The sequence below is a fragment of the Fistularia commersonii genome, chromosome 30 (assembly GCF_037954325.1).
Source record: "Fistularia commersonii isolate RoL2024-O1a breed Wild chromosome 30, RoL_Fcom_v1.0, whole genome shotgun sequence".
NCBI classification, from domain to species: domain Eukaryota; kingdom Metazoa; phylum Chordata; class Actinopteri; order Syngnathiformes; family Fistulariidae; genus Fistularia; species Fistularia commersonii.
The window spans coordinates 4,874,609-4,896,797 of NC_141313.1; the positions used below are offsets into that span (position 1 = coordinate 4,874,609).

The 22,189-nt window shown below is 41.2% G+C and overlaps 1 protein-coding gene across 1 annotated transcript; it reads right to left on the reverse strand.

Annotated features, from left to right (window-relative positions):
• Positions 1-221: 221 nt before the first annotated feature.
• On the reverse strand, positions 222-19,702 carry LOC147216168 (zinc finger protein 516-like). The gene is made up of 5 exons (XM_086177954.1): positions 19,377-19,702; positions 7,770-9,295; positions 5,492-6,799; positions 5,209-5,273; positions 222-2,559 (listed from the first exon to the last, which is right to left on the reverse strand). The coding sequence occupies exons 2-5, from the start codon at positions 9,127-9,129 to the stop codon at positions 2,509-2,511; spliced, it is 2,784 nt and encodes a 927-aa protein (XP_086034080.1). The 5' UTR covers positions 9,130-9,295; positions 19,377-19,702; the 3' UTR covers positions 222-2,508.
• Between the last annotated feature and the right edge of the window lie 2,487 nt (positions 19,703-22,189).

Sequence of the window (22,189 nt, forward strand, 5' to 3'; positions counted from 1 at the left end):
AAGGATTTCAACAACAGTATGAGTAGCTCCTGTGGTTGGGAGATGTATATTTACGTATTTTTTCTTATGTAACATTGTAAAGCCCAGTTTAAAGGATGATGATGTTACAGGTCAGGCTCTACTTTCTAATTTGTTTGTCAGGATACAAATCTGTCGGTGATGTAAACACGTTATATAAACCAACAATCAAATGACTTTATTGATTTTTTTTTTGTGTACAGACAAAACGGACATCATTAACTATGAAATCTTTACAACATCCGAACCCGAAGAAAACTTTTGTTTATGAAAAAGTCCAGGTTCTGCATTAAAACTCCCCAGTTGGTCAGCATCCGCAGACGACCGGCAACAAAACAAATCATTTAGAAAACATTTGCCCAGACTTGAACTATATCTCCTGAAGATTGCCCCAGCCCCCCCAAAAAAACTCATTTCAGTTACATTTTCAGCTGTTACTACAAATATCAAGTAGTTAGGAGTGATTAAACTTCACTCCAAAACAAACAAAAATACAATTAAATAAAACTATCATTTACAATTTATCAAAAAAAAGCCACCCCCCAACACACATATCAAAGTCAGTACCCCATAGCAATTATGTAATTATCAAGACCGCACAAGAATTTACAAGTTGATGGCTTTTGTTTTGGTATAAATACATAGTGTCTCTATGGGAGATTAATACACTGTATTAAAACTAAAAACAAACACACTAAATGTATCTGTAAACATAAATCACATGGAGACAAAGGTGAATAGTGTGAATTAAAAAAGGGGACCTTTCCAAAACAAGATGGTAAAATCAGTACAGATTACAACTTGTGACACCTAACGCTTGAAAACAAGGGTGACCACCAACTTTTCTTCACTGATTTCCCTGCACTTCAGTGGCTTCCCTGCACTTTCCTGATCAGAACGGATCGCCAAAATGAATGTCAAGATTACTGATTAAATTCCAATTTCTTTAGAGTCAGATGACATTTGACCCAGGAATGATTAGTTCATCATTTTTTGTGCCTGTGGATTCACAAAGTTTAAGACATTTTCACTTTTTTGACGCAGTTAAAACAGAATGTGGTTTCCAATTGACTTGGGGTTTATAACAACAAATGCTGCAATCAAAAGTTATGTTTTCCAATGCAAAGTATATAATTGTAGGTGGGACTTGCACTGAAAGACCAGGACCACAGGCCAGTTTTGATCAGAGTGATTGAGTTGTCTTGTCAGTCAGTGGCGGTCCCGCCCGCAATCCCAGCTCCGTCCACTGCTGATTTGTGTTCATGCATTAAAATGTCAATCACCGGGTCCTCAAAGCGGTCATAAATAACAGACACCTCCTGTTTGGCAAAATGAAACCCAAAAGAAACTATTTGAAACCAAGAGGAGAGTCACAGAAGTACAGATCGTAGCACAGAGGATATTGCCGGTAAACCTCCGCCCTTCAGTGCTGCATTGATTCCCTACAGATACAACCGCTCTGGTTGATCTTGAGCCTGGAGCAAATGTAATTAGATGTTTGAAAGTACGAGGGTACGTTTTAATCTTTAATCACCTGGGAAGCATCTGTGTGGAGGGAAGAGGGGGGACTCCAGTGTCTTTGGGGTGTAGACTAATTTTTTCTGTTAGCAATATGGCAAGCTGCCTTGTATGTACAATACCTTACTCTAAAAACACTTTGGAACTTTTTAAGTTGCAATGTGAAATGTGATCATCGAGTGGCGAAGCTTCTTGATTTGGACCTAATATTGGAACCGAGCATTGCAGAGATAACTTTGCTAAATCGTGGACTGCGGCCATATTGATCTCAAATTAAATAATCAAATTGCTTCTAGTCAGACGATATGCTTCTTTTGGAAAAAGTGCAAAACTCTCCGCTGGTAACCATAAACAAAATGCAAGTGTGTAACTGTGACAAGCACATCATTCTCAACAACCAATTATTGTGCTAATGCAGCGCTATTCAGTTTCGCTATCGTACCGTCGTCTTCAAAAATCTGGCCTGAACCTGGCAATAATATGTCTGATGAATAACGACTCCAAAAGAAACGTCACAATTATTGCCAGCAACTCTTATTTTGCTGCTTTACCAAGAACTTAAAACTGAATTGATACTCTGCAGCGAAAGCGAGGGAAATTTTTGTTAACTACAACGTAATGCCATCACATTCTTTGCAACTTTCATTTCAAAAATTATGTCCACTCATACAGTGTCCTGTTATATTTATAGTAAGCCCACAACAGTTCAGGCTTATTACTATAAACATTTCTTTGTGTGTGTTTCAGTAACTAACATATCAACACTCTGAACAAACAAAAAAATAAAACAAAAAAGCATGCAGAACACTTCAAATGAAACGACTATGTGACAAAATAATGTGAGTTTGTTTCTTTGCATTTAGTGTGCATAGTCATGTGCCTCCTTCTTGAGGAATAATGGCGGGCTCCGTTTAAAGAACAGCAGGCCCCTCGATCCGGCGCCTCGTGTCGGCTGGGAGCCAATCAGGAGCCTCACGTTTCTTTATGAAGAGACCCTGAGGAAGATGTGGAGCGGCTGTTCACCTGCAGGACGAAAGACAGGGGAAATAAGAAAGGTAGATCTTAAAAGGAGATGAAGAGAAATAAGTGAAATCAGTACATAATATTGTTTGCAACATTTCAAACGTTCACATTTATTCCACAGGTTGCTTATGTTGTCCCTTCATGTGCTAAAAATTCGAATGGGGAAGAACGATATTTGTGTTTCGGGTTTTATTTTTCAAGCTTGAAAGTTTAGATTGCAGGACGTTTGTTTTAGTTAAAGGGTTAAAGTTTGTATCTTACAGAATGTCGAAACCAGCAAGCAGCAGTATATAGTTGCCCATGTAAAGTAAACATATTGCTTTTAAAGGTATGGGGAAAGAGATGTTTCAGGAAAAAAAAGAAAAACATTGTCCAGTGGCACAAGCATGGTGCAATTTTCAGTTTTATGTCCTTCCCTTATTTATAGCAGATAAAAACAATTCAATCATAACCAAAATGACCATGTATTCAGTATCATTGTAGTACATATGAGGACACATGAGCTGGAAGTTGGGCTTCAAAGGCTGAAAATGTCTTGATTTATTGTCCTGCACTTGGGGGCAAATATTTACTGGTATTGGAGGGTGAGTTCTTCAAAGTGCAGTGATCAAACAGATTTAGTGAAAGTTAAAAACATAGTGATGGTATAACTAACCAAAGTGCATGTAAGATCGGGTTAGTTGAATCTTTTTATCGCTAAATGTTATCCTGAAGTACAAATCAGCCTCCGTGTTCAGTCAGTTCAAGGTTGATTGACCCGGAATTCCTCAGCTTTTCATTCACGATGAAAAGGTTTTAACTCCAGTAGACAGCAGGACCTCCCGTGTCACCTGTGCCGGCCTAACTGACAGCCGGATGACACACCATCTGGACTGTGGTGTTGAGTTTCAACTTGAGAGGGACAACAATGTTTTTCTTATTCTTGATTTTTGTCTACCTTCTCACTATCAGCCTCGCTTATGAAAATGTTGAAGCCCAAAACAGCCAACAGCCATGTTCACACTCAGGAAACTACAGAGATGGAGATGTGTTCAGGTGTGACAAACTATACGCTCAAATAAAATGTGCAGACATTAAGGTAGACGCATTTGTGGATGACAGAGGGTGCAGGCTTGTGATAGACATTTGTCATTTTGGACACTGAATTCATGTTTCAGGCTTTTGATATGAAGATTTGAACAGAGCACTTTTCCCAGCATATTTGAACCACAATCCATGACGCAAGTATATCCTACAAATAAATTGACAAATTTGTTGAGGCAAAAAATATTCACACACCATTACCACTCTTTTTTGATGAGATACAAATATAACATACATGGCTGATGGTCTGTAACAACCTGCAGCAGGGTCTCCATTACCTCAGCCCTAACTCCACAGCAGAATCACATGCTTTGCTGTTTATCACTATGAAAGCTTAAGAAAAGTGAGCTGCACAAAGCACTTTGCACAAGTGGCCACTGAGTTCACCGTAGAACAGCCAGCGTACTACCATTAAGGGATAGTCAGACTTTGTTGGACATTCTGGACCCTGCTCGGATGTGCCCTTGGTACATTTGGACTACCTGCATTGATTGTTGTTTAATTTTACCAGATCAGTTCCGCACCATTGGATATTGATTTTAAGCCATTATGTGTTTCGCTTTGTTCATTCTATTCTTTTCTTTTTAATATTATACAATCATTTACAAAAAGCAAAGAATAAGAATGTCATATGACTGAAAAATATCCCATAAAGTTAATATGTGGAAGATAAAACGTATTTAATAACTTTCAATTCTATGAAAAGTTAATTGCGTAACTTAATATACCAGTAAAATGGATAATCAATCCAACCTTATATTGAACAAATTCTCCAAATTTCGCAGTTGAGTCAATGTAATAGAGGTAAGTTTTTTAATTTGAACAACAGCACTCTCTGGTGCCACAATTGGTAAATTACAAGTATATTTTGCTTTTGATTTGTCAACTGCTGCTAAGAGTGCAGTCATTTGTTGCAGATCAGGTGGGAATACTTTGTGTACTACAGTCACCTCTGATACATGATCTCAAGGTCTTAGTCACAGCATTTTTGTCTAAATGCAGTTGCTCTTCTCCAGTTTTACAATGACTTCATCAAAAAGAGATGAAGGTCAGATGCTGCAATTTTTCTTTCACTTCTTTGTAAGCATTCTCCCCTTCTGTGCGCTTCATTTCTGATGTTGTCCCAGTAACCTAAAAGCAGTACTGCACTGCACAAAATTATAAAATTGGAGATCTAAAAAGTAATAAAAGAAACACCGACCTGCGTATTAAAGCTTAGTATCCCATAATCGTATACATATACATATAGATACACTGTCACAGTGTGTGGTTTAATTAAGGTTCAGATATAGTATTGTCTTTTTATGGCAAAGAGTTTTGGTGAATAAACAATTTTATATACACATATATATCATGAAGTGTCCAAACTCCCAAATCCAAAGTTCACAAAAGAATATGCCTTTAACCATCCCACAATGCGGGAATTTCAAGATATATATGAACTGTAGTAACTAAATATACATATCTATAGTTTATGCAGTTACACAACCATTATTGTTATCATTGCTCAATAATTTTAAATGAAATTTGAACCAAAATATCACTTTCAAGATCAAAGAAACCTACTTGTTTGGAGGCTTCAGAGGAGGCATGGACTTCATTTCCAAAATTTCCATTTAACTGCAACATTGCTGTAAAATATCAAAAGTATGAAGAATATTTCATTACAGTTATTATACTGTTCTGAAATGTTTGTCTTTTTTTTTTTTAATCCTCAAAACAAAACAAAATATCCAAACATTAACATCCACTATTTTCGGGAGAGTCACGACGTTGTTTCACTACATTGTAATCAATATTTCAGTCAGATCTTACTTCGTGGTAGCTCGTTAACAAAGCTGCTTCTTACCTTGTGGATCGAACCTGGGGTCAACAAATCCCCAGTGCTGGTAGAGAGCGGCCAGATCATGGGGACTGTAACTCTTCAGGAGGCTCAAAATATCAATGTCCGTTGGCATTTCTCCCGTCGATTCACTCTTTCCCTGAGCAAAAAGGAGTGGATCTAGATATGCTTTGTGCCCCCACATGCTCATGGCAGTCCAAAGATCGGGGCCCTTTGGGACTGTTGAAGAGTCACATGATCCCCTGTGAGGATGGAGTCTCTCCACAGATGTGATTGACGAAGTCCCGCTGTGATTTCGAGCTAGCATAAAACCCAAGCCTTCCTTTGGAAAGTTCCCCTCTACTGCTGCTCTGTGGTGTTTGGGGCTGCTGGTGGGCTGGAAACCAGAGACGCTCTTGCTATGCACAATTGTAGTTGAAGAACTAGTTTGGGCACTGGAGCTGCCACTCCCTCTCTCCGCGGTCTGACTTTGTTCACTGCATTTCTTTTGAGGTAGAAGCCCTCCTCTCCCACGAGAATGTGTCCCATCTGCAGATTGTGAGTTTTTTGACTGATGCCTTGACTTAGGGACACCCGTTTGGCTTTTAGAGGTGGAGTTCTTGCTGCTGCTGCTACTGCTGCTGCTGCTGCTGCTACTGCTGCTACTACTGTGGTTTGTCAAAGTGGGTGGCTGTGTCCGATGAGTCCTGGGCGCAAGTAAAGCCGGGCAGTCCTTGCCTTCCAGGAACGGTGGGGGTCCTGTGCGCCTCCACAGCGCAGCACCTGCCTTGGAACTCTTGAGGCTGTTTACACACGGTGCCCATTTAGGTGCCGCAGAGCTGCTGTTGTCCACCCGATGCGAAACCCGCTGATGGATCCACAGAACCTCTGGGTAGTTGGAAGTATGGGAGCAGTATGGGCAATGGTGTCTCACTAGACACTCTTTTTTGACAGGATTATTTACAGTGCCATCTCCTTTACTTATGGCTAATGCAGACAAGTTCAGAAGCCTGCCAGCATCACTGTGCACATACTCCTGCACTTTGACCTCTGAATCAAGGGATTTTTCTACTTTAATGTTTGGATCTGTTGCACCTTGACCAAGTGGACAAGTGTAAGGATTCCAGTATGGCTGACTGAGCATCGCACTCCTGTTTCTGAGGTAGTCCATGTATCTCGAAGCTTTGGAGCCACTTTGGCGAATATTTTCAAAAACGGTGTTCTGCTTGTTGTAGGGACCAAGCAGGTCCTGGTGCTGCATGTGTAAATGTGACCTGAGTAAAGAGGCATCAACAGTGTGGAAATCACAGTGCTCACAGAAGATGGGCTTGTTATCTGTAGGCAGAAGCGAGAGAAACCATATGAGCAAGATACATTTTATTGAAAATACTGATACTAATTTGACGATAAGCAGTGGTTACCAGTGCTGTACTAATAAAGTCAAAGATTTGGGCTCAATTTTGACTCAAGTCTCAATCTGAAAACAGACCATTTTCCTTCCATTAGAAGAAGAAAACCTTTTTTGTCATATTTAGTTTTACATAAAGCTCAACGCCGGCAAAAGTTGACCACTGCACTTAACCCGTTTTGGATGACCCATGAGCAGAAGGCAGCTACTGAACAGTGCCAAGGGTGCCGTTAGGGGTTCAGTGTCTTGCTCCTCAACCTTTCGACAGGTCAAGAGCAGTGCAGGAATAGAACCAGGACTGTTCGGTTCGGTTCCGAGGATGAACATGTTATAATTGACAAATGTTGGTTTTTAGTAGGTCTCAAAAATTTTTCATGTCAGATTCAACTTCCTGGGATTATTAGAGATTCAACTCAGTAATGCGCCAAAGGGACTAAAACTATGAGTTATTACATTGCTATAGTCAAAGTCTGATTTTGGACTCCATAGGAGGTACCCAGTCATTTTTTATGTGGTAAGAAAATCCATTCAATAAACCTGTTATAAATGATTCATTATTCAAAAAAAGGATCTGGTGTATTGCAGACATTGGCTCCACATCTCATATGGCAACAGGGACAACTTCAGGGTTTCTGTGTAATTTAACAATTGACCAGACTGTATTGATTCATTCAATTTGTAAATTTGTTATGCTGACACAATTGTTGCAAGACATGGTATTGTTCAGCTTTTGTCTGCAATAAACTAAATAGCATAACATAGCAGTTCTTATCAATTACATTGGGACACAGACATGAAGTTCAACACTTACATTGGTGCTACATCAACCCTCCCATCAAAAAAAAAAATCTCTATTTGTGAGGGATAAAAAAAATGAACTGGAGATATGTGGCTTACCTCCCTGGTCCTGATTCCTGCTGCTGCTTGTCTGGATAGATGAGAACCCATCGTCTTTGAGCTTCTTAGTTTGCATGGCCTCATAAAAGGCATGACCTAGTCCATTCAACAGAATACGGTCCTTCTGGAAAATTCTCTTGTCAGCACCTTTAGTGTGAGCCAAGCTTTTTGATGTGTTATCAGAGTCTATATCACCTTTCTTCTTTTTAACATTGGAAACAGCGGTGTCAATTTGCTTTCTTTTCTTCTCCTGCTTCAGGGGTATGTACTCACCCTTCTCCATGTCATATGCCACTTCAGCATCTGCAAGTCTCTCCTCCCACCCCAGACATTTCTCAGTGGCTTCCACTAGACGGCCCCTTGTGGCTAATTGCCAAGCCTGGTAGCTACAAACAGGATCCAGCTCAGGAATTCGACTGCCCAGACTCTCTTCAGGCGTTTCCTTTGGTCCAACACATGTGAGATTCAGGCTTTCCAAGAAGTGTCTCTTAGTAATGTTCATCTCGTGGTCTTTTTGTGGTTGGCCCTGCATCTGATTGTGGCTGTGGTTTTGTTTATGAAGCTTTTGGTGTATTCGTAAAGTCTTGCTGTCATTGAAAAAATGACCGCAGCCGGCACAAAGCTCGTAGAGGCAGTCGTCATTTGTCAGTGACGTCGGGTGCTGGGGAACGTCATTAATGGTGGTAGGGGGTTCATTGCCACCCCGCAGCTGGGCTTTAGCGCGGTGGATGCGCATGTGACTTTGGAGAAACCATGCTTGGCGGAAGCGGCGCCCACAAATCCGGCAACCGTGGTCTTGGGGGCTTCGATGCCTTTTCATGTGTGATTTAAGAAGTGACACCTGAGGAAAAACCTGACTACAAATGCTACAGGAGAAGGGCTCGGTATCGGCACAACTGGCCTCGTCAGCAGTGACAACATCTTTACCCTTGACTTTCTTCTTAGTGCCTTTCTTCCTCACCTTGCCATTGACGTTATGACAGTCGGGTGTGCTCATGGTTCCCAGGATGTCAACTGTCTCCGCATCTTCCTTCGCCTGAACTCCATCGCCATCTTTGTCACTCAGGTTCTGGCTGAATAAGCCCAGTTTATGGCTTCGGATATGGGCCTTCAGGCTGCCCTTCTGAGCCGTCCGGTGGTCACAGTATGGACATTTGTACGGCTTCTCCCGGGTATGTCTTCTCATGTGTTGCGACAAAGAGCTGAGAAGAGGAAAGCTACGGCCACAAACACCACAAGTGTGGCCAGATATCACATCTTCTTCCACCTCTACCTTTACATTAGTTGTGCTTTTCTGCAGTTCATCCTCTCTCTCTTCTGTCTCCATTACTTTTCCCACAGCACTGGTGTATCTTGGCATACAGTCGTCTTGTAACTCTGATAACTCTGCCAATTCAGTGGTTAAAAAAGCTGCGATGTGGAAGCAGGCGTCAAAAATGAAGCTCGCATCACTGCTCTTCTTTCGTCCTGATCTTTGGCGGGATGCTCTCCTCAAGCAAGCCACGAACTAATTTTAACGAGAAAGCCTAAAAGGGGAATAAAGACATGTCAGTAAATTAGAGTAAATTATAATCACATCCCTAACAGTCTTCCAAGTTCTGCTACTTCTTCTTTTGAGGTTTTATGGCAGTTGGCATCCACGAAGGTGCTATATCTAAGTCAAGCATCTGTTTAAGATCCATCAGTCCGAACCTTTAAATCCCCCGACTTCAAAGACCAGAATTCCGAGATTAAAGTAAGAAAAGTCATGATTCTGTCTTTTCTTACTTAAATCTCGGAATTCTGCCTTTGACCTGAAAATGTGTTTACACTCTAAGATTACAATCAAAAACGTAAAAAAATCCTTTGGTGGCAAATACGACTCAATGGACACCAACTGCCATAAAATCTCAATCCTCTGTTATACAACCCAGTCATATTTACACTAAGGAACACAAACAAGACATTGCGAACCTTTTTTTTTAACAATTTCCCATATATACTCCATACCATTCAAATATTTAAAGCTCATGGAATATGTGAAACAATGGATGTGTAGTAAATACAAGGGTTCTACAAAGTTTTACTTTGCAGTGTGAAATGTTATTAGGTCTGCATTGTTGGCCAAGAATTCAGTTAAAAATCCTAATCTGGTCCACGACAGTTTTCAATTGCAAAAAATGTCACTCCATTGAAAATCTCAAATCTTTCAAAATCATGAGGTCCTAGTTGATGTACTAGTTTAATATTTACCTTTATTTACCTAGTTTACCTAGTTTATTAAGTGTCATTAAGTGTGTTTACCGAAAAGGCAGAGTTCTGTTAAAATGGCCGACATGAAAGTGACAAATAGCAGTTACATCATAAACATATCTTTTAAATCAGTTGAAGTATGTGGGTATAAAGCTGTTTTACTAATTTTGTGGTGAAAATCTAAACTCAGTAAGGAGTTGGATAATGAGGAAAATTTTCATTGGAAGCTTCCAGGATGACCTTTGTCCCTTACACGTTGAGCGACGCCTGTCTGTATGAATTAGGTTTTATCTCAACAGGCTTGTGTGATTGTGTCCTTGGTTTCCTCTGCCTAAATTGAGTGTGTGAAGTGAAGCATGAAGAGATGTATTCATTCCTGGCCAACTAGGATGAGCCCTCAGGGGGCAGTACACACTAATTCACAATCAATAATCCATTATGAACAAACTTTGTTTCAGAAACTCATACAGACACACAAACATCTCGGATTCTGGGTTAAGTGCTGAAGTAAGATCGGGTAGCATGGTAAACATTTATAAGTTGCAGTCTTATTATCTGTTATGACAGTGGCAGTACTGTATTCATTACAAAGAGTGTTAACTATTATCTCTTAATCCCTTCTCTTTTATAGCATCCTTGAGTGGTGAAAAAATGCCATACAAAACCTTGTAGGCAAATTGTCTCAGCAGAATGGAAGAGTTCTTTGATATATGACTTTTAAATTCCTCTGAGACATCTGGTTATGCTCACAACACAAACATCCAGGAACGGCATAGTTTTTGCTGCATGCCATATGAAAAGATAGTACTATGGCACAGGCTTTTGTGATTAAACTTGTTCCTCAGGCAAACATTTGCAAGACTGTTATAGGGAAAGAAAGTATTCTGTGGCCTATATGCAGCCAGGCAGTAAAAAGTAAAACCTGCTATTGTGTTGGCCGCACCAGAACTGTCACATCGCCTCATGTCTGGCCCTCCAACCCACATAGGGGGGTCGAGAGAGTTATTGTTAAAGCAAAGAGGCCTAGGTCTGCACGTCACAGAGGCAGAACAACAGACGACTCTTGCTTGTCTTGTCTATCTTTGAATGTGAGGAAGCTCTAGGTGCACGAGCACATGAAGCCCAGAAAAAGAGATTGTCTCTGCTTTTGGGATTCTAGGATTTTCCGGGGACGTGGTTGTCTCTGTAATTATCTGTGTTTCCATCCGTCTTTGCATCACATGTGAGTCTGCTCGAGGTCATGTTTGCTCACACTGGACACTGGAATGGGTTTTGTATCTGGAATGGGAGGAGTTTGTGAGGTTTCTCCGGACGTGGCAGGTGTTTGCTAGGCAGACGCCATCAGATTAGGGTATGGGCAATGTAGCACACTGTCTCCGTGAGGGGGAGGATGTGCAAGAGAAACGAGAGGGTGGCAATTAAGGGGTTAAGGTTAAGGCGAATGTAATGAGTTAACACAATGGGGATAAAGTCAGAGCTGAGGGCAACAGATGGGAATAAACAGGCCATCAGTATGGAGTTAGTCGCCTCTACAGTGTCAGCTTATGCCTTTGTCGAGGCAACCTACATGCTTGGTCTGTGCTAAATATTTGCATTTGCAAAATCCTTTTATTTAAAGATATTTGTGGTTTGCATGTTCAAAAGCGAAAATCAATCTTAAAGCTAACTGCATTTTGCATTCCTTTTTATCTAGTTCCCTTCTTTTTTCTGTCATTCTATGAAAACTGAAAACCCTTTGGAAGAGCTGTAATGCAGATAGCCAAACATGTTGCTCCAGGGGCTTAACTCATATCTTTTAGAATCCCTCACTCCCCTTTTCTCTCTCTTTTCTTTGGCAGATGAATAGGCATGTCCAGTCAGCTGTCCTCGCATTGATTCATCCTGACGTCCCAACCAGCTCAGCACAAACTCCCTATGGTTAGGGCACTGATGCTGAGAGCCTGTGTGCTGTGATGCGTGTGTGTTCTTGCATGAAAATATCCACTGTCGGTGAGTCGTATGTGTGTGCACTGCCTGCTGCACCAAAACTGTGGGTGTAATTTCCTGCCAGGGACTGCAAATAGTGCTGTCGCTAAAGTCACTTTGCAAGATACTGAAGCTACACAGCAGAATACCTGCAGTACCCATTTTTAGCAAGATGGTAAGCACAAACAAGTAGAGTATGTGACCTTTTTTAGCAAAAATGTGTGTATAGCAGTGTGTCTGCATACGTGTGTGTGTGTGCGCGTCTGTGCGTGTGCGTGCGTGTGCGTGTGCGTGTGCGTGTGTGTGTGTGTGTGTGTGTGTGTGTGTGTGTGTGTGTGTGTGTGTGTGTGCGTGTGCGTGTGTGTGTGCGTGTGAATGTGTGTGCGCGTGTGCTGAAGTCATCCAAATATTTTCAACAACCAGTAACAAGCCTGTGCCAACATACCCCTGACTGGAGATAGCATGTGACTGTCCTTATGCTAGTGTTCAAAGCCATAGTCACTCGCTAAGCCTCAACTCGCATCCACTATTTTGTGTCCAATAATCCTGTCTGTTTTCATCAACTGCTAACACAACTGAGGCATAAAACAAATCTAATACACAGATTGGGAATGTTTTCTTTGCTGTACATGTTGTAGAGAAACAAAGGGGGGCTTTTTTCCAAGGATTTTTTTTTTTTTTTGTCTCCATCTTCGAATAATCCCTCCAGCTTCTCTAAATGTAAGAAATGCTGTAATTTCTCTCCATCAACTAAATCATTGTTTGTGCAGGTCCAATAGGGTGGAACTTAAAGTAGATTTTTAAGTTCAACAGAATGTTTAATACTATTTAGATAAGATCAACTTGAAACTATCAATACTTTATTTTTGTATGGTTCTATCAATATTATACTGATTCACAAAATATTACACAGAGTAATTAACTAAAGAAACACCTTCTCAGTCCTAGTCACACTGCAAAATCTTTGTGCGAGCTTACTACTCTCAAAGAAAAAAAATGTGACCATAAAGTTAAAAAAACAACTCATCACTACTTTCTGAAATATGGTTACAAATCACAAGAGATTACAGGATAATACACAATCACATATTACATCTCAATTGTCAAGTCAAATGATGATATGATAACATTTTTATGAAAATAATTCTCTAATAACGCATTGTTCCGTGTGTTACGGATTATTTTTATTAACCTTGAAATTAATATTTTGTTATTTCATCATAATCGGGGCATTTACCTAAGTATGATACTATTTGTCATGAAAATGTATGACTGTTACATCACTCGCATGTCAGAAACACATATCAGTTTCTGCTTCAAAAAAATTAACAACCAAGAATATTTCTGTCTGAAAATGCACATCAGCTGAGGAGTCAGTGGGCTGGCATGTTTTTCATTACATATGCAGTTCTTATCATGGCTGAGGCTTTAAACACAGAATCCCTGCACATCCCAGTGCCAATCAAATGTGAGCAGTCCAAAGCAAAACTGTGCATTTAAGTCATGTTACGTGTGCTAGTATAAAAAACACGATCAAAGGGGGATATAACAGCTGCGAAAATCAATTAAATAAAACCTCATCAGACTATTTTTTGCAGTAAGAAATAGGCCTGCACAACAACTGTTACATCACTCCCATCTCAGTCAGTGATGTCAAGTGTGAGTAGTAGCATAAGACACACCTTCATTCGTTGCACACGTTTGCAGTGTAATGAGCACAATGTGACTTGCACAAACCCCTCGACAGTGTTCAGTGTCAGCAAGCTTCCTAGAATGACTTAATTGGAGTAAAAAGATTGAAGCAGCACAATACTGTGGGCGAACAGCCTCGTGTACCTAAAAGATTAGACAGCCATGAGCTCAACAGTCACAAGCATGGACAAACTTGCACACATTCATCCCCATCCCCCTCCTTGTCCAACTCTCCACTCCGTTACACAACATACAGAGGGATTACTCTTCATAGCATTAGATGGGCTGCTCAATGAGTGGCCTTTTATCATGGAAGCCCCTTTGTGCAATAAATAAAGCACACTCAAGGGAGGAAGACTGGCAAATTGAAGACACAAGGAAGGGGAATCGGGGCGATACTTAGCAGAGCTTTTACCTGTTAAGGAAATGTTAACACTTGGTCTTGAAAATGTTGTCATGCAATCCCAAAAGCAGACATCAGATACTAAACATCTGCTGCTTGTGAGAGCAGAAAAGCAGAGAGGGAGACATAGTTTACAATATGTGAATGTTTCCCCCCCAAAAACATTTTTGGGATATAGTGCATCCTATATCATGCACATTGTGTGTCCCTGCTGTGGTAGGTCCTAGGATCCAGTATGGACCCACTCTGTTTTAGATGTGGATTGGCTGGTGTGGGAGACACTGTAGTATAATCTGCTGGCATTAACTTGCTCTCTAAAAAAAGCACTCTCAACAGGGATTAGATTATCATGGCAAGGTCAGCTCAGACTCACTCTGACTGTCTCTCTTTATGTCTCTCTATCACTTTGCGTTCTGTCTTTTACTTTATCAGTGTTCCTGTAATCTTCTGTTTGCTCCTTTAACTCTGCCATGAGATGTCCTGTTCACCACTGCCACCGCATGTCTCTTGATTTCACTCCCAATGCGATCAAATGTAAACAAAACATATTGACGGATTAAATATGCTGACTTTTCTATGCATTTGAAAATGTGTTTCAATCCTCTAGTAAGGTTAGAAACCACAAGAATGCTTTTCAAAAATTAATATCTCAAGTACACTAGCTTGCAGATTATTACAATTAGAAACCATATAGGCTCTTAAAATAAATAGTATATTTCCTGTTGGTTATTTTATAGATTAAATCCTTGTTCTTATTCTTATTCTTATCCATAAAATGAACAGTAACAAGTTCAAAGAAGAAAATAGTGATGTCATCAAATTCCTTGCTTTCATTTACTTTGAGTCATATTATTGGCTAATTCATTCAACTCCTAATCATTCTTTGTTTTAGTTTGGCTAAAATAAGAAAGAGAAAGGGCTCTCACAATTCTTTCAGTCAACCAATTTAAAGTATTAACATCTGATTTTTTTTTTTACTCCAAAAGATATCATGTCTTTATACACTGCTGATCTACTGAGTCAATATGAAATTCCTGGTTAAAAAAAAACACTTTATCCACATCTCGGTGAATTTAACAATGAAAACAAATTAAAATACGAAAAAAGTTAATGCATCCATCCATCCATCCATCTCCTGCCGCTTATCCTGCCCTCAGGGTTGCAGGGGATGCTGGAGCCAATCCCAGCTGTCATCAGGTACACACTGGACTGGTCGCTAGTCAATTGCATGGCCACATACATAGACAAACAATCATTCAGTCGCTCATTCATTCGGGGCAATTTCCCCAATATTTTCCCAATTAACCTGCTGCATGTTTTTGGACTGTGGGAGGAAACTGGCGAACCCAGAGGAAAACCCATACAGACACGGGGCTGTGCTGTGAGGCCGAAGCGATGACCTATGTGCTGCCGTGCTGCCCCCCCCCCTCCCAAAAAATAATGAATTATCAAAAATACTCATAAGCATACCCCTTATGCAGCTTTGAAACACTGCCATTCAAAAGGGCAAATACAATATCCTTGACGACGTGCATCTCTGCATCAACAGAAGCAGGAAAAGTCATGAAAGCATGAAAAGACACAAGCAAGACTAAAGTGGAGGCCTCAGTACTGCTGCCAATTATGTTGTGAAGGATGTGATTGATATGGAACAGGTACAAGTACATTGCCTGATATTCATGCACTGAAACAGCGGGTCAGAGCATCTGCGATTTGATTAGCACAGCACTACAATTAAATGACTTGGTATCCCACTACAGAGATGTTTTGGTTTAATATCATCACTGAAATTAAAGAAACAACAGCATAAAACATTACTATTAATCATTGTAACTGATTGAGGGGAACTTTGGTATCAAACCATTTCATAAGGGAGGCATCGATCAGATACAGAACCTCTGTAAGATAAAATATTTTGGTGGTGTAAATATAGTGTTTATCATAAAAAAAACAAGCTTCCGGTAAACAGTTCATATATATATAGATCACAGTTATTTAGGAAAGTGTGGCCTTCTCCTTTATGCTTTTGAATTAAAAATGGTTATAGTTTGACTAACCACGTGTTAATATTCCTTAACACTACAGTGTTTTTTTTTTCTTTCTGGTACACACCTTAAATCTTTCCTCTCAAATTACGTGGTTGATTAGCACTACAGAAAAAAAAAGCTTTTTTTAAAAAGTCCTACATCCTACTACGATTAAGGTAATGATTGAGGAGGGGTAAGGTAATACGTGCTCAGCGATTTTACCCTCGAGCAAAAGAATGACAGCTGGCAGCAGGGTTTGGATTAGGTTTCCCAGAGAGGTATTGCATCTTTTACACCATCGTTTCTTGGGAGTAGAATGGGGCTATAGTAACCTGACTCCCTCCGACTCATCCAATCTCGTCTCTCTCTGTCTCAGTGGGGCCAAACAGAAGGGATCTGTGAACACCTTACTCATCCCTGCCATCTTCCATCTGGACATCCTACCAGTGTTTGCACTCTAGTTTCTTCACTGGAGGCATTAAGGACAAGTTTATGTATATATTATTTCAGATATATATTTTCATAATATATAAATATTATTTTATACATACATATATATGTATGTATGTATACATACATATATATATGTGTGTGTGTATATATATATGCATAATGAATTTCAGAAATGACCTTATTAGAAAAAAAATGTTCTGCAGAAACTGTATGCATACAGAATATCTCAAGCTGGCTTGAGTGCTGCACTCAAGCAGCTTCAGCTGATACAGAAGAATGCTGGTACCAGGGTTGCACAGCAGCCAAAAAAGCTAAGCACAGAGTCCTCACATTGTTGGTACCAGTTACTGGTAGAATCAAAATCAAGGTTCTTCTCTCTTGTTCACCTCTACTGATCATGTAGACCGCTCAGTCAGCTGGTTTGGGATTACTGGCATTTGTCAGCGTTAAAACTAAATATGGAGAAGCAGCCTAGAGAACAGTCACTTCTCTGCCAAAACAGAATCCCAGAGGGTCTGAGACTAGGCATGTTGAGACCTTTTCAATGGTCAAAGGCTTGGCCCTATAATAATTTTTATTATTATTATTATTAACCTGATACAGCAGAAAAAATATGGTGAATAATTTAGACCCCTATAAGGATAATTTCTTGCTAGGTGTATCGTAAAAAAATGTCATATTTTAATGACAATGTATTCAAATTTCATTGTGTTTCTGAAATGCAATGACAATTCAGGCTATTCTATCTGTGAGCTTGTTGACGATAATGTGAAGGAAGTAGATTAATAACAAGGCACTCTTGAGGCTCTGCGGGTGAGGGGACGTCAGGGGATAATATGGTGTGTGTGTGTGTGTGTGTGTGTGTGTGTGTGTGTGTGTGTGTGTGTGTGTGTGTGTGTGTGTGTGTTGCAGTGTGTGGCGTCTCACTAGCATATTGTTGCTTCACTTCGAATGGATTGTAAAGAATGTTAAGGCAAAGGCTTGTTTGAATCTCCTATCTGTCTTCATAGTTTCCTTTGAGATAAATAAGATTCAAGCATTCGGTTTTCATTCCGTAGCAACTATTTGGACAATTTCATAGTTAAACAAGTATTGTCTTAGAATCTTACAAGATACTTTTCTGACCGTGTTGTTGTTTTTTGTTTTGTTTCTCAGTTTTACTCGCTGAACTGACACGGTCATAGAAATCCATAAAGCTGAATTTGTTTTCACCAAGAAAACAAGCCCATTAACACACAAGGGACCTCCCCAAAGTGGAGATGACATTACCCCTTCACATCTTCCTGTCTGCTGCTCTGTCTGTACCCCTCCCCCATGTCCAGACCCCAGTCTCCTGACCCAATCTCGATGATTAAATCATTTTTTTTCCTTAGCCCAAATTTTGTCCCCCTGCTACTCTTGTCTGGTAGTTGTCGCACACCCGCCCCTATTGATCGTCATGCTGAGGAGATTACCCTAATAGCTGGGATTACCTCCCCACATGTTGGTTGGCCACATATGGGGAGGGGTGGGCACAGGATGGTGCGTGTTGTGCATGATGTGCAAGAGTAGGGAAGGAGGTGTGTGTGGGGGGCTGTAGAGGAGGAGTAAGCGATTGTATATTTGAGCTTGTTTGTTGTCAGTGATGAGCCAGAAAAAGGCACAAGAGAGAGGCTTTATATAGTTGTCTGACTGATGTGAGCAAAGCTTTTTCTTGCAGCCTAAATAAAAATCTTCTCCAACTGGAACTCACACTGGTGATCATTCATGAGGCAACAGCATTTTATGGGAAGAGCAGACAAACAGCCCCAAGACCTGCATGACACATATTTGTCCTCTAGGGCTCATTAACCCTCTGAGAGGTGCAAGGCGACGGCATCACTTTACAATGTGAGTCGCTGGAGCTGTTGTGACACTATGACAGGGAGAAAACTCCTTCTAATAACCCAAATGATTCGAGCATTAAGCAAGCATTCCAGGCCAATTTGCACTTTTCAGTATTCTTGGCAGTGTTTCTCTACAATTGTCCATTCAAAATGTTGAAGTAAAGAATGGAGTTGTTTTCTTATTTTTTGCAGACTTCATCATTAACTGGTGGACATTTTTAGTTGGCGCCCTACTGTTTGCTAATCCCTGATGTTGAGCCACAAGCCTTGATGACAATACCTACAACATATTGTTCCTGGTAAAAACCGTCCCATCAACGTCTCACGGTGACTCAGCCCAGGTGGATCCTCGCCCACCGGTTAGGTGTCGGTGATGCGTATTCTCATATTTATTTATCTAAAATCCTCACTTCCACTGTCAATATCCCCGAGGTTAAAGCGACGAGGAATCAAGATGTTACATCCTCAGAGGCAGGGAGAGAGAGCGAGAGAGAGAAAGAGAGAGATTGGAGGCCATTCAGACAGTGCAGAGAAAAAGGAATTCTGTTAATCCATCGCTGATCCGTTACAATGGCAGCCTTGTTGTCTGTCCCGTTTGCACTCACTAACCGCAAGTTTGCGTGCACAGGCACTCCTCGCCGATCGCTCGCCCACAGCTGTGGCAGGCAGCGGCGCCGCGGATCAAACCGGCGACCCGCCGAACAGAGCCGTAGAGACGGCTGAGGTACGGAGGGGAGGAGGAGGAGGGGGGGTCGCTGCCTGTCAAGCCCACTTTCGGTCCCGTCGCTCGGCGCCGTTCTGCCCCGGTACGAGATTCGGGAGCCGGCGCCCTCAACGACCGTTCCTGACTCTTTTCATTAACTTTCCCCGCACGCCAACCACCCCCCCTCCCCCACTCCAAAACAGTGCACCCACTCCCCGCATCGTCTTCCTGTTTGACGCACTAGCTTTTGTTAGTTTGGAGTCTTACCTTAGTGGCGGAAGGCGACAGGTCGCTCCGGGAGGAATCCCATCACCCGTTCACAAAAAAAACAAAAAAACAAAAACAGAAGAACAACAATGGCGAGAACGTCGAATAAACACTTGTCGACAAATCAGCGCTCCGTGTCCGCCTCCTCCGTCCGCGGCGACCAAACTTCACGCCGCCTTTCAATCACGGCGATGCACCTGAAACCGCAGTCCCCGCTCCGGCTCAGTCCCGCTCCTCCGCCCCGTCGCGACCGTTGACGTTCGGGCGGACGTTGAGTGACGCGAGAGATAACGTTATTAGCGTTAATAGCGAGCCGCCGGCGCGAGAGACGTCCGTGCCAGCGCGCGCGCGACTCTGCCTCATTCACTGCGACTGGACGGAGAGGTGCGCGTGGGCCGCGCGCGGATTAACGGGATCATTCCATTGCGTCCATATAAAGGGTGTCGTACTCGACAGTGACAAGTAGTCGGCGGTCTTCACCGGACACGCAACTATAAGTCCCAACACAACTACCACACATACGAGTCCAGCAATGTTTTTAGATTGTATTTTATAGACCGCCGTGCTGCGAACGAAACCAGAGAGTCTGGAAAGTTAAGACCTGATACTGAACTTGTCTCTTTTTGATTGTGAAAATATAAACGGACTCACGTGCACGCTTATGTGTATCAATGTGCGTATATATTAGGTCACACTTGCTTTATATTTACATGTATGTATAGGACTACAGGTGTACTCATATACACATATAAATATAGTTATATGCATTCATTTGCAATTTATGGTTCAGTATGTAGCCAATTGAAGTCAAAATTTTTCTACTGTTAGGTAGTTAACTCTAGTTTTACATATAGCAAAGAGAAGAATCACAGGGGCTGTGTGTCTCAGCGCTAACAGTTAGCCTGAGGGGGCACTCCCCCGTTATGGTAACTACCAGCACAGGTTAGTGTCTCACATTAAACACAACATTTTACAATCATTCAACCATGGACTTCTTAACATAGAACCAAGAGAAGCTCCCAAAAGTCATCATAGTATCATTCGCAAAGGATTCTGGTTCTGCTGGCCAGTCCCCGCCTCGCGCTACATATCTCCCACAGGTTAGCTGTCCTCAGCAATCTTACCGTTCATTACAAAGTCTTTAAAGAGGGTTGGGGTCCTACAACAGCAGGCTCAGAGGGGCGGCTGGTCTCTGGTGGCCAGTATCCAAACTTGCCCCCTGGTTGGAGTAGAGGTTGGTACAGGGCAAGTCTGTCTGCAGGACTATCACCTGACTCCTTTCCACTAGTTTCATCCTATACAAAACATCTGACAGTTTTTCTAAAACAGTACTCGGCCCAACCCAGCAGCTCACCAGCTTGGGGGAGAGACCCTTTTTGCTCACCAGGCTGTAGACCCACACCTGGGCCCTGGGAGCAAAAATCCTCTCCACTACAGTGCACGTCATAGGCCCGTTTCAGTTTGGACCCCCTCTTCAAGGGCTTGCCTGGTTAACTTGTGCATGCCCTTGAGTCGTTCTCAGAGATGGTACAGGTAATCCAAGCCAGGTCTGCCCTCCACTTCAGGTTCAGGCGGAGGCCCAAAGGCCAGGTCCACCGGCGTGCGTTGTTCCCTCCCAAACATAAGTACTGCGGGGTTGCACTTAGTGGACTCCTGGACTGCTGACCGATAAGCCCACAGGACCAGCGGTAAGTGCCGATCCCGCAATATATACCCATGAGTATACAGGTAGTAAACATACAAAAGTATGTATTTGTGTATGCATGTATGTGTGCACAAATACTGTACATGTATTTATACTTACATACAAATATGACCATATTTGGTCATAGTGTGTATGGAGTGTGTATGGCTATTTAGGTTTTCATCTTTATCTATGTGGATTTAGTCAGGGAAACACACGTGTGATGGTAAAACGTCTGTTTAATGAGCAATATCTGTTGCTGCCCATAGCCACACCGCACAAGCCTGCAATACAAGTAACTGTTCCCAGTCAATTCCAGGTAAAAAAAAAAAAAAACAGAATTCATTGCACCCCAAACCAGAGCCACAAAATTCCCGGCAACTTCCAAAATCACACAGAAAACAAGCATCAACGTAAATCCCAACATTCGTGACTCACTACAGTCTGTATTATATGTATGTATGCAGTGCATGGATGCAGTGCAGTCAGGGGAGGCAGGAGAGGCCATGCCTCACTCTCCAATCTTGGAAAGAAAAAAAAATGAAAAAAAAAATGAAATTGTTATATATATGCAGTGATTTGCACTATAAAGGTATTTTTCATATACAGCAACAGAAATTGAACCAGGAGTGTTCACTTCCAAGGATGATGTTTTACATGTATAAATAGAAATGTGTGTGTGTTTGGATATATACATATATGTAAGTCTAGACATGTATGAAAGTGTGTACGTACGAATGTATGTATGTACTTGTATGTCTGTATTTTCACATGTATTTATGTATGTCCGTATATACATGTAGATCTGTATGTATATATGTATGTATTGATGTATGTATGTATGTATATACATACATGTAGGTAAATATATAAAATATATGTATGTATATACATACACGCATGAATGTGTGTATATACACACATGTATACATAATTATACATGTATATACATCCATTTGAATGTTTGTATACATGTATGTATAGGTATGTACATATTTATAGATGTTAATACATGTATGTATCATTTATATGCATGTATGTATATACATGTATGTATGTATGGCACAGTATTGGTTGTATATATGTATGTATCTCGACATGTATGTATAAATGTATGTATGTAACAGTA

What these genes read in the sequence shown, in the direction of transcription:
- LOC147216168 (XM_086177954.1), bottom strand. Translation starts at nt 9,129, where the DNA reads ATGCCAAGATACACCAGTGCTGTGGGAAAAGTAATGGAGACAGAAGAG. An exon ending in CAGGAATCAGGACCAGGGAG is followed by an intron (nt 6,800 to 7,769) that starts GTAAGCCACATA and finishes TTCTGCCTACAG; the next exon opens with ATAACAAGCCCATCTTCTGT. An exon ending in CCCCAGGTTCGATCCACAAG is followed by an intron (nt 5,274 to 5,491) that starts GTAAGAAGCAGC and finishes GATATTTTACAG; the next exon opens with CAATGTTGCAGTTAAATGGA.